Source organism: Dunckerocampus dactyliophorus, chromosome 2 (assembly GCF_027744805.1).
Source record: "Dunckerocampus dactyliophorus isolate RoL2022-P2 chromosome 2, RoL_Ddac_1.1, whole genome shotgun sequence".
NCBI lineage: Eukaryota > Metazoa > Chordata > Actinopteri > Syngnathiformes > Syngnathidae > Dunckerocampus > Dunckerocampus dactyliophorus.
Window position 1 is genome coordinate 18,897,432 of NC_072820.1, and position 12,569 is coordinate 18,910,000.

A 12,569-nucleotide genomic window follows, 5' to 3' on the forward strand; every position below is an offset into this window, starting at 1 on the left:
GGTGCTGTTGTCAAAAAATGGATCTCTATGGGCAGTGGCAGACAGGCAGAAGCAAGCACCTTCCAGCTCACGCACGCCACCACCCCTTCAGGATGAAGTCATTATTGCAAGCGCCTCTGTATGACATTTCTCTGTATTTTACTGTCGGATTAGTAAGAATAATGATATCACACTTACCTTAAATACATTACACGGCCTGTAGAAAGTCATGGTGTGTGTAAATGTTTCTGCAACATGATATTATTGGTGACATGTTGACAAACAAAACAAACAGGTGCCGTGATCCAATTCAGGGGCTATGCACACGGAAACATTTTCAGGTCAAAACGGCAAAGTATTTTATCGTTTCATTCACACGGAAACGGTGTTCTGGGTGCCCTGGAACGGTATTTTTTTTTAAGTTTCCAGAGTGAGAAAATCTGAAAACGCCGGCTTGTCATTTTTGTGTAGACAGCCGACACAAAAACTATGTCACCGACCCACCACTGCCCCGTCGCCGTCACGTGACCAGCAGTGAGCTTTGAGGACAAGCCAACATAATACCGGAATATTACGACTGACATGACTCACCCCAGTCAACATTCTCCTGATATTTTGTTGTCTTATAGTCCATAATGACTCACAGAAGAGCCTTGGGAAGTGGAAAACGATGGACTTATGTGCACGTCTTCCTTCTTTTTTTATATGGTTTGGTGTGTCACGTGGTTCTGGTTGGTTCTGTCTGTTCGCACACTTAGGTGTGCCTTGGGTATTACATCATTTTCACTCAGTGATCCGTTCCGTCTGGATGCAAGTATTTACCAATCTTTTCATCCCGACAAAAAAAAATCTCAGCAGCATTTGTGTGTGGACAGGGCCTGAATCAGACGGTAGGCAGGGCTTGCACACTAAGCTGAGAAGAGACGCTCATGGCAGCCTCATCTTAGGTTTCTGCGCTGTATTTGATCAGGAAATGTGTACATTTTTACTATGACACATATTCTCAGGACACAGAGTAGATCCCAACTGGACTGTTCAGGTTGCTTAAAAGGACATTTCACCTCTCATCCAAACAGACTTCATGCTCCAAGACTAGATAAAACAGCTCTAGTGTGAAGGGATGGTGCAGGATCCAATTATTTATTCTCTAAAGTAGAGGCAACCCCCCAACCAAGACTGGTTTCACCCTTTTGTGGTGCATCTGCTGCTGGTCCGTTATGTGACACACTCAGTCAAAGGTTAACTTTAGACGTTGTGTGTCGGCACCGAGAAGTAAAAAGTGTGTGTGGTGTCAACACACACTCAGGCAATGTGATGATGTTTTTCATCTCTGAGGTGAAAACATTTGACAGAAAGTGCTCTTCAATATTTATGTTAACCAATTAACTCCACCTCTCGCCCAACAGTTCTGGGAGAGGTTCCACCCCCATATGATAAGTGGTCCAGAAAATGGAGGGAAGGCGTCTTCAGCGCCGCCCCTTTGTGCCACTTCTGCTTTGACTCGTCAACATTTAACGGACACGAAGAACAGACACGCAACAAGAAGACACGCTGTGAGTGCTCTGTGTGCGTGTTTGTGTCACTCCTCGTAATTTGAGTTCATTCAAAGCTTTTATTTTGGCACAAAGTATGTAACAATGTGTGTGTTTTAGTTGGTTGAGGATCACATGACTTCCATTGATGACATCATGACAGACTTGGTGACTGAGGTACGAAGCACCACTCAAGTGACAAATGGTGGTGGCATCATTACAGACTGTCTCTCTCTCTCCCCCAGGACCCATCCTATGGTGGGCCCACGGCCACCGACGACTACGACTACCCTGACCTTCTGTGCAACCTGGAGTCCGTGCGCCATTTCCGGCGCGTGTGCGAACCGCCACTCTTCTGGATAATTGCGCTGGTGGGCGGAGCCGGGAACCTGGCGGTGGTGTGGATCTATCTGAACTTCCGGCGGCGCCTGAAAACCATGACAGATGTCTTCCTATTCAACCTGGCAATGGCTGACCTTTTGTTCCTGGTCACGCTGCCGCTGTGGGCGGCCGAGGCATCTCATGGCTGGAGCTTTGGGTCCGTCCTGTGCAGGATCACCTCGGGCCTGTACAAGGTCAACCTGTTCAGCAGCACACTCCTCCTTACCTGCATCAGCGTGGACCGCTACGTTGTCATCGTGCAGACCGCCAAAGCACACAACTCGCAGGCGGAGCGGCGCCGCTGCGGCCGGCTGGTGTGCGCAGGGGTGTGGCTCTCCGCCCTGCTGCTTTCCACACCCGAGTTGGTGTTTGCCACAACGGCGGCAGCAGATGGCGAAACTCAGGAGTTTTGCAGGATGGTGTTCCCGCCACACGTGGGGCAGCGTACAAAGATGGCGTTGCTGTCGGTGCAGGTGGTAATGGGCTTCTGCTTGCCCTTCCTGGTCATGGCAGCGTGCTACAGCGCTGTTGTGGCCACGCTGCTCAAGACACGCAATTTTCAGAAGCACAAGGCCATGCGTGTCATCCTGGTGGTGGTGGTGGTCTTCTTGGCGTCGCAGCTGCCTCACAATGCCGTGCTGGTGACAGAGGCAGTACAGGCGGGCAATGTGACCATGACAGATTGCAAGGAGCTCAAACGGTTCCTGAAGGCTGGCCAGGTGTTGAAGGGCGTAGCCTACCTGCATGCCTGCCTCAACCCTTTCCTCTACGCCTTTGTTGGTGTGCGCTTCAGGCGTGACCTCTTGCGGCTGCTGAGGTGTTGCCGCCGCACGCCACCGTCAGACCAGTCAAGCCGCTCCGGCAAAAGTCAGCTGGGTTCGGTGAGAGCGTCTGACAGCGACACGTCACAGGCACTGTCACTATAGGCGGGACTTCCTGTTGGTGGCGTGGTGGCCGTGACAATGCGCTTGTTACGTAAAAGACGTTTCGTCAAAACAGGAAGTGCTAACAGACAAACAAGCAGCAGGAAATTGACTGTCATGCTTTTTTCTTCGCTTCCTTCCCTCACGTCCTGTTTTCACCTCCATTCTGACAAACTTTCTCATGCATGACCTTTATTAAAAAAAAACAGAAACGAGAGATAACAAAACATGTCAGCTATTGTACACATGGACGAACAAAGTTGTTTTGATGATACGTTAAGATATGTTAAGGTGACAGGAAGTGATGAGTGATGCTGGTAAAAGCGGTCTGAGGAGTTCCTCTCAACAAAATAAAAAGAAACTTTGACCCTAAGTAACCTTTAATGTCTGGAGAAACTTCTTCGTTTGTCCTTGACCACTTCCTGTTGCCTTTTAGGTCTCCTGATGTTTCAAACAGGAAGTGACATGGCCACTTGACGCCAGAACTTTTCTTTTCAGAGGAACAACAAACAAACAGCTGAGTCACAGTGTGTGTGTGTGTGTGTCAGCTGACCTCTGTGTTTCAGCATGCTTCCTATTTGCTGACACAGCTGCACGCACACACACACAAAGATACACACACAGTGTGACAACAAAGGTCACAGGTCCCAGATGGACAAAGGCGGCCATCTTTCCAGAAACTCGTCCTCCCATAAATCCAGGTGGCGTGCTGCCCTTCGAGGTTTTGTCCGTCATGCCTCTGCCGCGACGTCGCTCCTCCATTTTAGGACAGTCATCGTCCGAGCGTCCGAGCGCCGCGTGCAGCAGGGTCACTCCGGGTGGCGCCGCATCCCGGGGTGTCTTTGTCGGCACCGCCTCCCCCATGGCGCCCAGCCTGGGCACACGGGTGTCCCGCAGGGCTCTGGGTATCAGCAGTGTCTTCCTGCAGGGGATGAGGACCAGCGCGGTGCCGGTTGTTCCCCGGGCAGGAGAGCGGACCGGACAGGGTGCTGTGGGAGGAGGGGGGCCAGGGCTGGGCCTGAATACCTGCCTGATGGAGTACCGTGACAAAGTGCGAGCACTGGAGCAGCTCAACCAGCAGCTGGAGGAGCAGATCCGACTGAGCTTGGACCGCAAGGCGTCCAGCGCCGGCGCCTGGGGTCCGCTCAGGCAGGACTGGGAGGACGTCTACAGACAGGTGAGAAGAACCTTTGACCAGAGGCCAAAGGACAATCATTCATCATAAATAAATACCATATGACACCATGATGAAAACCCTTTGTCGCCATGGGACATGCACTAGTTCCTGTTAGTGCCTTCTTGTTGACTCTTTCAAAAGTCCCCTCAAATCTGAAAATGCCGCTTATTCAGTGACGTCACATGAACCCGCAACAGTAGTAGTCATTGTTGTCTCGTCAAGGTGGGACAAGGTCACTGAACAATGAAGACTGATGGACAGCAGTGTGTGTGTGTGTGTGTGTGCACAGGTGAGTGAGGCCATCTTGGACAACGCTCGGCTGATGCTGCAGACTGAGAACGTCCAGGCCAATGCAGAGGACTTCAAGGAAAGGTGAGAAGTGAATTAGGGCGTTTTCTCGGTCGAGAGGTCACTGTCAGGTGTGCGTCCCACAGATATGACAATGAGCAGCCCTTCAGGAAGGCAGTGGAGGAGGAGATTGGCTCGCTCTACAAGGTCATTGAGGACGCCAACCTGACGAGGGTGGAGCTTGAGCAGCAGATGGACGACATGCGAGCAGAACTTGGACAACTGGAGCGCAACCACGAGCAGGTGAACCAACTCAACACAACAAGATTTAACGGTTCTGAATGACTTTGAATGACTCGTAAAATTCCAAATATTTGTCTGACTGCAGGACGTTCGTCTCCTCTACAGTCAGATGTGTGGACGTGAAGTGGATCAGCCAGATGCCCCCATTGAAACTAGTCTGGACCAGATCCTGGACTATATCCGCAACCACTGGGAGAAGGCGACAGAGAGGAACCGAGCTGAGACAGACAGCTACCTGGAATGCAAGGTCAGAACCCGCATTGATTGGGGCGGTGTGGACCGGTCTTGACACATGTGTGTGTCAGCAGGACGCAAAGTGTGTGAGCCAGCTCAGTCCAGAAGAGGAGGAGCTGGAGGCACTGAAGGTCGAATGCTCCGATGCTGGCTGCAGAATCCAAAGTCTGCAAGCAGAGACTGAATCCATTCGAGCTCTGGTGATCACAAGCAGCTGAGTTACAAAAACCCACGACGACTTATAACTTAAGTTGTATTTTTAATGAATTTCCTCCTGCAGAAGCGTGGCCTGGAGAACTCACTAGGCGATGCCCACCACTGGCATGACATGGAGCTTCAGAACCTGGGCTCTGTGGTGTCCAAGCTGGAGGCGGAGCTTGCAGATGTGCGCGGCGAGACGGAGCAGCAGCGCAGAGACTACGATGCCCTGCTGAGCAACAAGCAGCGTTTGGAGCACGAGATCCGACTCTATCATGGCATCCTGGATGGAGAGGAGCGCCGCTTCCAGCCCACAGAGCCACTGTGAGTTGCTGAGATGAGCCTATGGGCTGGGTCATGTGACCTCAACTCAAGACACACTCACACTTTCAAAACAAAGGTCAAGTAAGACCAATCAGGATCTGTTTGGAGGTTGGCTCAATTCAGTGAACACGTTTCTGTCCAGGGACTCTGATCTTTTGGAGCTTGACCAACCATCCAGGATTCCCACCTCTTCAGACCCCAGCGCCCCTGCTCCAGGACCTACAATTGGGACCTGCAGTCAACTGGGTGCCAGTTAAGCCAATAACTGCATGCTGTGGAGTCATGTGATTAGATTTTTACTTCCTGGAGGAGACAATAAAAAAAAAAAAAAGTCTTTCTTTCAAACTGAGCCTCTCTCTTATTGGACACGGCACTACCCACCCACAATGCCACTACCCACCATGCACCACTCATAATACCTTTCACTCCACAACCTTTAATATGGAACTTTATTTCTTTTTCCGCTTCCAACAAGTTACCAAAATGTGTTTGCTTTGGGACAAATGAGTACACAGGTAAACCTCCTGTTGCTTCCAGAATAAAAGCTTCATTAGCAAACTACATCCAAGCTTGGTGCTTTTATTTTGAAGATGATATACACAACGTAGACGGCAGGAAATTCCCTCTGTGCCACTTCCTGTCACAGACAAGAAATGTTCACAGCGCCTCCTGCTGGTAGTAACAGTCACCAGCCTGCTTGCTCAGGGCACAATGCTAACAGTTAGCCTCCAAAGCTAACGCTACAGTTTGTGCCCTAGGGGGCTCTGGCGTGCGCACCACTGGTGTGAGTGCTGCATCTGGCCTCGCACGACTGGGGGGCGTGACCTTTTCACCTCGCAGCATGTCAGTGACGTGGATCCTGCAGCTGTGATTGAAGGATTTAGGCAGGTTGCAAGGGGATGCAGCCGACGCCCACCCCTCCCTCGTGGCATGCCATGGGCGCCATGAAGGTCCAACGTCCGGTGTCGGGATTGAACATCTCCACAGAGCACAGGTTGGACTGTCCGTCGTACCCACCCACAGCGTAGAGGCGGCCCGACGTTGCCATCAACGACACCCTGCTGCGTCGTGTGTTCATTGCCACCAGGTGGGTCCACTGTCCTGACGTTGAGCTGAACACCTCTGCGCCGCTGAGGAACCCCGAGCCATCATAACCGCCCACCACGTACATGTGACTGCCCAGTGCTGCAGCGCCGTGACGACACCTCTTGTTAGACATGGCTGACGACGTGTGCCAGCGATTTGTGTGGTGGTTGTAATACTCCACCTTCAACACACACACACACACACACACACACACACACACACACACACACACACACACACAGTCAGTGAGTCCTGTTTGTGATCATGTTCTTCTGTGACGATGACAATGTCACTGACCGTGTTGAAGATCTGTAAACCATCATGGCCGCCAGAGACAAAGATGCGTCCATCAAAGACCGTCACACCGGCCGCGCTTCTACTTGCGGTCATCTCCGTCACGACGGCCCACCTGCAGGCAACAGGAAGTGATCTGATGAAGGAACAGGAAGTTTATCTCACCTGTTGTTGTGTTAAAACTCTATCCGTCATTGTGACACCTGTGTAATGCTCACCTGTCAGTCTCAGGAGAGTAACGTTCAACAGAGTTGAGAGAAGATTTGCCATCATATCCACCACATACGTAGATGAGTCCATCAACCACCACTGTTCCCATAGCGCTGAGGATAACAACAATGCCCTTATACACTCTTCTGTATGCTATATAATATACCAGTAGTCTCTACCAGAGTGCATAGTATAGTAAATAAGATAGTGTATAGCAGGGGTCACCAACCCATCGATCGCAAGCCACCAGTTGATCTTTTGGACTTTGCTGGTCGATCGCAAGAATATTAGGAAAAAAAATATTATATCAGTGCCCTCTCCTCCCAGAGAGTGACCAACAGGCAAGCATTTTGTCCACTGAACATGCCCGTATGCCTTGCCGCCCTCCAGGCACACAACTCACAAGCTCCAGCCAGGAGCCCAGTCCCCAAAACCAGGCCGGAAGTAACAGCGCACGTACACCAGATCGGCTTGGCTTGCCTTGTCAGACAAGCAACAAGCGGGACAAACGTGCAGAGGTTGAGAGAAAGAGCGAGGGAGTGACAGAGCACAGCGATGTGCCTATGTACACTCCAGTAGTTATTGCACATTAATATGGTTCAAAATCTGGCTTCGCTATCTCAAAATGAATGCACCAATATAACTCCATAGATGTGCACCTCCAAATACATCTTTGAGCTGCGGCGATGCGGCTCATTAGGGGTGACTGTTGTAACGCATTGAGCAGCCCTCTCTCCTCAACCAACATCGCTTGCCCACGACACGAAGCCAACAAGCCAAATACAGTTGTGGTTTGCTCATAAAGCCCACGCCACAAGCTCGACGAAGATCCACAAAAGTACAAGTGTCCTGGCATCAGTGCATAAAGAAAATAAAATTGAAAAAAACTAGCAAAAATGGTAAAAATAGCGCAAAACAAACAATGAGAAAAGGATGAAATGTTGAAGCCAACAACCAATAATAACACAAAGTTTTGTATTTAAAGACAAAACTTAAAAATATGTATCATTTTTTTTTTAATTTATTTTAAAAGCCATTCTACAAAATAAATAAACAAGGTTGGTGGCCACTGCTGTACAGTATAGTGTATTATAATAAAGTCTAGAGTATATAGCATTGTGTATAGTATGATATAATATAATATATAGTACATACTATAGTGGATAGTATTGTATACAGTACTGTATACATGTGTTGAACACCACACACACGTAAAACGACGTGTGAGTGAGGGGCCCCAAGCTGACTTCCTCAACCTGAAGAAGTCAACTAGCTTCACTACTACTAACCCAACTAACCAGGCCTGACTGATGACTAGGGGTGTCCCGATCCAATATCAAATATCAGGCAGATATCAGAAAAAAAAAAAGTATCGGTTTATATTGGCCGGCATCTAAAATCTAGGATATTGGAACTCCGATACAAGCACATCTATCCAGCTGCGGCTGGATAGAGCCCACATGATCACAACATCCTGTGTTGAGCATGGAGTAGGAGGGATGTCAACCATTTGTATTTTTCCATTCAAGTCCCAAAAAGATGTTACAGCTGAGTCCAACATTTGTCATGCACAAGTTTCCCATGGTGGCAATGAACCAGAGACGTTAACATGACCAAACTCCTCACGCATCTGCAGCAGCGTTACACGGGAAACTCCCATGAGATGAGAATAAGTCCTTGGCTATAACAGAAAAGATGACCAGCCCCTGTCGTTGGTGAGTAAAGTCAGGTTTAAATGCTTAATTAAGCACATCGATCCTTGCAATATTATGCCTAGCCACCACTACATTGTGGATTAAACTGAACCCCAGAAACTTAAATAATACCCACTGTTGCTTATTATTGTTGTCTGAGTAATACCACTTGATCAAGGTAGTGTCAATATTTGACACTACTAAGTAAGTAATAAAAAGTATGTATGATTCATGCTGATATCAGATTGATATCCATATCAGCTGATATTCAAGGCTGCAATATCAGTATCAGATCGGAAGTGAAAAAGACACGTCTACTGATGATGTCCTGCCACCGCAATTATTGTGCAGCACAGTGATCAGTGTTTCGATTAGTGTTTACCTGCGTTGGCTGTTCATGCTGGACACTCTGGTCCAGCTGTCCGTCTCAGGGTTGTAAACTTCGACAGTGCTGAGGCGTGACTGTCCGTCATACCCTCCAATGGCGTACAAAAGTCCATTAACAACAGCGACACCCACTCTGCTGCGAGCAGTCCTCATTGGTTGGCAACGTTCCCACAAATTCCCGACTGGATCAAACACCTCGACCACATTTAAGGAATCGCCTGGAGGACAAAGTGAATGTTCGGCCAAGGTCCAATCAGAAGGCAATCCTGTGTAAGCACCGCCCTCTAACAGATAGGTGAGGAGTGGAGAAAACACCTGAGCTGTTGAGTCCTCCCACAGCATAAATGAGACCCGTGATGGACGTGCAGCACCTCTGCCGGGTCTTGAAGGCCGGAAGATGAGGCTGACGCTCCAACATCAGGTGGAAGTCTTTGGCTTCATCCACTAGGTCTCTTTGTCACAGAGGAGCAAATTCAAACATCTTCAAAACAAAAAGTCAAACACTTCCAACATGTCTCACCTGCATTTATGGCAGCAGCGCACAAGTTCTTCCTGTTGGACCCGTTCCGTAAGGAACTGAGGACGACAAAGTGGCAGTCTGATCCTTGACAGCAGCTCCGGCAGGAGAGACTCACGCTTGTCCCGGTCATGATGGACCCAGACCAGCACCGCCTCAAACACCTGCACGTGTACGATGCGTCCAAAGATAGAACATGTTCAAAAATGGGACACATAGGACACTTTCAAATAGGGGTGTCTCAGTAAAACTTTTTCACTTCCGCTATGATATAGACATTGCATCCTTGCATATCGGCTGATACAGGTATTAACCCCTTAAGCACCAATGTCGAAAATTGCGACAAGCCACATTGCTGAATTTAACAAGCCATTTCTGCAAATATGGTGTGTGATGTAGTTAATACTTTACACCAGGAGATGGTGGGCATCTAACTTCAATCTGAGCTACATTTGTGGGTGTGTTTCTATGCAAAGTTAAAAAGTTTAGAGACATTGATCCCCTGTGTGCGTGGAAGCAGCGAGTCCGCTCGCAATGACAGTCCACAAGCAGCACATACTTGAGCCGATGCTTTGCTTCACGTGTTCGGGGTGGCAGGAGGGGACGTGGTGGGTGGTCAAAACACCATGAATGGTGAGGGGGGTAACAGGAATGTTAAAAAAACAAACAAACAAACAAACAAACAACCCCACGGAAATAGCAGCAGATGCAGTAGAGTCCGTGGGAGACTCCTCAGCAGAAAATGCACTGCTAAGAGTGGTGGTGGTAGCAGTGGTGGTTCAAGATCCCGCTGTAAATGACTATGGTGATGGCTGGGTTTGCTTGAGAGATGATTAAGAGCATCACAAGTGGATCAGACATTTTTGATGAGCCTGTTCGTGGAGACAGGGATCTGACAAATTCTGAGCCTGGTGACATCATGATATGCAAATTAGATTATGATTTCACTCCCATCACTTTTAGTCATACTGATTATTTTTCTCTTTACAGTATGCCTTTATCTCTAACCATTTTCAAGGTACAACCTTTTGAAATACTTTTCAGCGTATAAGCCGTTACTTTTTTCTCAAAGTTTGTACTTTGCAGTTTATACAGCTGTGCAGCTAATATGTGGTCATGTTCTAATCTTGTGACATCTCGTATACTTCAGAATTACTACTAATCGTTTAAATATGTATTTGTAAGTGTGCACACGCTGCAGTTTACCGTTAGCAACAACAAGCATAATTTAGACTAAAATCAAATGTAAAACATTGTTGTATTTGGATTATTCAATAAACACCATAAATATACCGCCAAGATTGCAAAGCCTGTTATTCTGAATGAAAACAAAAAGGGAAAGTAACATCCAAAAGAGGGGACGTATTGGAATTTGCCCAGCGATCGCGTTGTTGACACATACCTGCATGCGCCGGGACGCGCTATGATGACTCAAAGCCCGACCACGGTGTCCTTGATCCCATTGTACCATGGTTCTTATCAAGTCCAGAGCGATAACTCCAGCAGAAATAGTGTTTAATATCCAGCAATTCCGCAAGTGACCCTACGTAAAACTTACGCAATGTAAGTAGCGCCAGAGGTGTACACGTCCACTAACGTATAGTATACATCAATAAATAGAAATACAGATACATTAAACCATATAACACAAAACATGTTGTTCTCTTCGAGATGCATAAAGTTGCAAACTATCCATCTAACACTGACTGCCGGAAAATAGGCGACCGGATGTACACCGGATGTTTTTCTATTTGTTTATGGTGGGTGGCAACCAACGTTTAGGTGCATATCACCACTTACTGTACCAGACTGCAGACACGTTGTGCACATGCGCAGTGACAACCCGGTAGTCACAATCTTCCATGACAGAAAACACACAAAGAAATGGATATGATGCCGCTTTCAAGTTAAAAGCTTATAAAAAATCTTTCTATATAACGTATTCCTGTGTACTAAATATCTCATTTTATTATAGTCCGGTGCGGCTTATATATGTACAAATCTTTTTTCCCCCTCTAAATTTAGCGGGTGCAGCTTATACATCGGAAATTACAGTAGAAATGTTAAAACAAAATATTTTCTTTACAAAACCTTTGGCACCTATAGCGTTAAGACAAATCATACATACTTTTATTATTTATTTCATAGTGTGGAATGCTACAAAAGCAAAAATCATCCTTTACTTTTATTACTTATTTTGTTGTGTGGAATGTTAGAAGCGGCTTGATCAAGTGATATTACACAAATACAGAATAGTCAGCAACTTGCAGTCAGCAAGATTGATTTACTTCTTTATGTATCTGGGGTATATTTGTATCCACGATATAGTGGCAGCAAGGCATAATATGTAGCAAGGTTTGAGGTGCTCTATGAAGATTATAAGCCCGACATTAGTCACCACCGACAGGATCTCACTCTTTTCTGTTATATGTCTGTGTAGGCTCTCAGTCGTACAGGAGTTGTCCAACGAGGGAAAGGCTTCTTGAGACGTCATCTGTACTTCTGTGAAGAAGGTGGCGCCTTCTTCACAGAAGTACAGATGACGTCTCAAGAAGCCTTTCCCTTTTCTGTTATAACTATTGACTTTCTGCCATCCCATCCTGTTACACAATGACAGGTCTTGCACTCTGCTATAACATCTCTTTACTGCCATACAGATGACATCACCCCTACTCCTTGCTACTTTGCTAGCACGCTGTTGTGATCACATGGGCTCTAGACAGTCACTGCTGGATAGACGTGCTAGGGTGGAGTTTGAAATCGACTGCTTGTATATCGGAGGTTTGAGATGCAGGCCGACATAATCTGATTTTGTTTTTTTTGCCGATATTGGCCCGATTTCAATCTCGGATCGGGACATCCCTACTTTCAAAGATAGTACATGTAAGACACAGAACAGCAGCTGCATGTCAAGGTAAGTTCAGGTGTCCCACCTGCTCCTCAGTTTTCACATTAAGTTCATCACACCCAACGAGCTCGAGCATCTCTTCAGTCTTCAGGGTGAGGAACTCGTCAGACAAGGACACCTCCACAAAGTGTTGG

At 47.5% G+C, this 12,569-nt stretch overlaps 3 protein-coding genes across 4 annotated transcripts in view; 2 read left to right on the top strand and 1 right to left on the bottom strand.

Annotated features, from left to right (window-relative positions):
- The first annotated feature begins 1,391 nt into the window (after positions 1-1,391).
- ccr9a (chemokine (C-C motif) receptor 9a) lies at positions 1,392-3,513 on the top strand. Its single transcript, XM_054768723.1, has 3 exons — positions 1,392-1,532; positions 1,632-1,688; positions 1,757-3,513. Exons 1-3 carry the CDS (start codon positions 1,410-1,412, stop codon positions 2,816-2,818), a joined length of 1,242 nt encoding a protein of 413 aa, XP_054624698.1. The 5' UTR covers positions 1,392-1,409; the 3' UTR covers positions 2,819-3,513.
- The window catches only part of klhl18 (kelch-like family member 18), a 10,966-nt gene continuing 1,413 nt past the window's right edge, over positions 3,017-12,569 (bottom strand). The window contains exons 4-10 of one of the 2 annotated variants that reach the window (XM_054768720.1): positions 12,461-12,569; positions 9,531-9,691; positions 9,326-9,462; positions 9,006-9,228; positions 6,938-7,042; positions 6,723-6,855; positions 3,017-6,606 (exon numbers count right to left, since the gene is read on the bottom strand). The exon at positions 12,461-12,569 is cut by the window's right edge and continues 90 nt beyond it. In XM_054768720.1, the coding sequence (XP_054624695.1) occupies positions 6,220-6,606; positions 6,723-6,855; positions 6,938-7,042; positions 9,006-9,228; positions 9,326-9,462; positions 9,531-9,691; positions 12,461-12,569 (1,255 nt within the window). In that variant the 3' untranslated portion in view covers positions 3,017-6,219. The remainder of the gene's footprint in view (positions 6,607-6,722; positions 6,856-6,937; positions 7,043-9,005; positions 9,229-9,325; positions 9,463-9,530; positions 9,692-12,460) is intronic. The other variant, XM_054768721.1, reaches the window with a different exon arrangement.
- Positions 3,530-5,684, top strand: bfsp2 (beaded filament structural protein 2, phakinin). Its single transcript, XM_054768722.1, has 7 exons — positions 3,530-3,992; positions 4,282-4,364; positions 4,427-4,583; positions 4,669-4,830; positions 4,892-5,017; positions 5,098-5,339; positions 5,482-5,684. The coding sequence occupies exons 1-7, from the start codon at positions 3,549-3,551 to the stop codon at positions 5,594-5,596; spliced, it is 1,329 nt and encodes a 442-aa protein (XP_054624697.1). The 5' UTR covers positions 3,530-3,548; the 3' UTR covers positions 5,597-5,684.

Bases quoted from the DNA above. Each gene is read 5' to 3' on its own strand.
- bfsp2 (XM_054768722.1), top strand. From the start codon at position 3,549: ATGCCTCTGCCGCGACGTCGCTCCTCCATTTTAGGACAGTCATCGTCC. The intron at 4,831-4,891 runs GTCAGAACCCGC...GTGTGTCAGCAG, and splicing joins ACAGCTACCTGGAATGCAAG to GACGCAAAGTGTGTGAGCCA. The intron at 5,018-5,097 runs GTGATCACAAGC...TTCCTCCTGCAG, and splicing joins CTGAATCCATTCGAGCTCTG to AAGCGTGGCCTGGAGAACTC.
- ccr9a (XM_054768723.1), top strand. From the start codon at position 1,410: ATGATAAGTGGTCCAGAAAATGGAGGGAAGGCGTCTTCAGCGCCGCCC. The intron at 1,533-1,631 runs GTGAGTGCTCTG...TGTGTGTTTTAG, and splicing joins ACGCAACAAGAAGACACGCT to TTGGTTGAGGATCACATGAC. The intron at 1,689-1,756 runs GTACGAAGCACC...TCTCTCCCCCAG, and splicing joins TGACAGACTTGGTGACTGAG to GACCCATCCTATGGTGGGCC.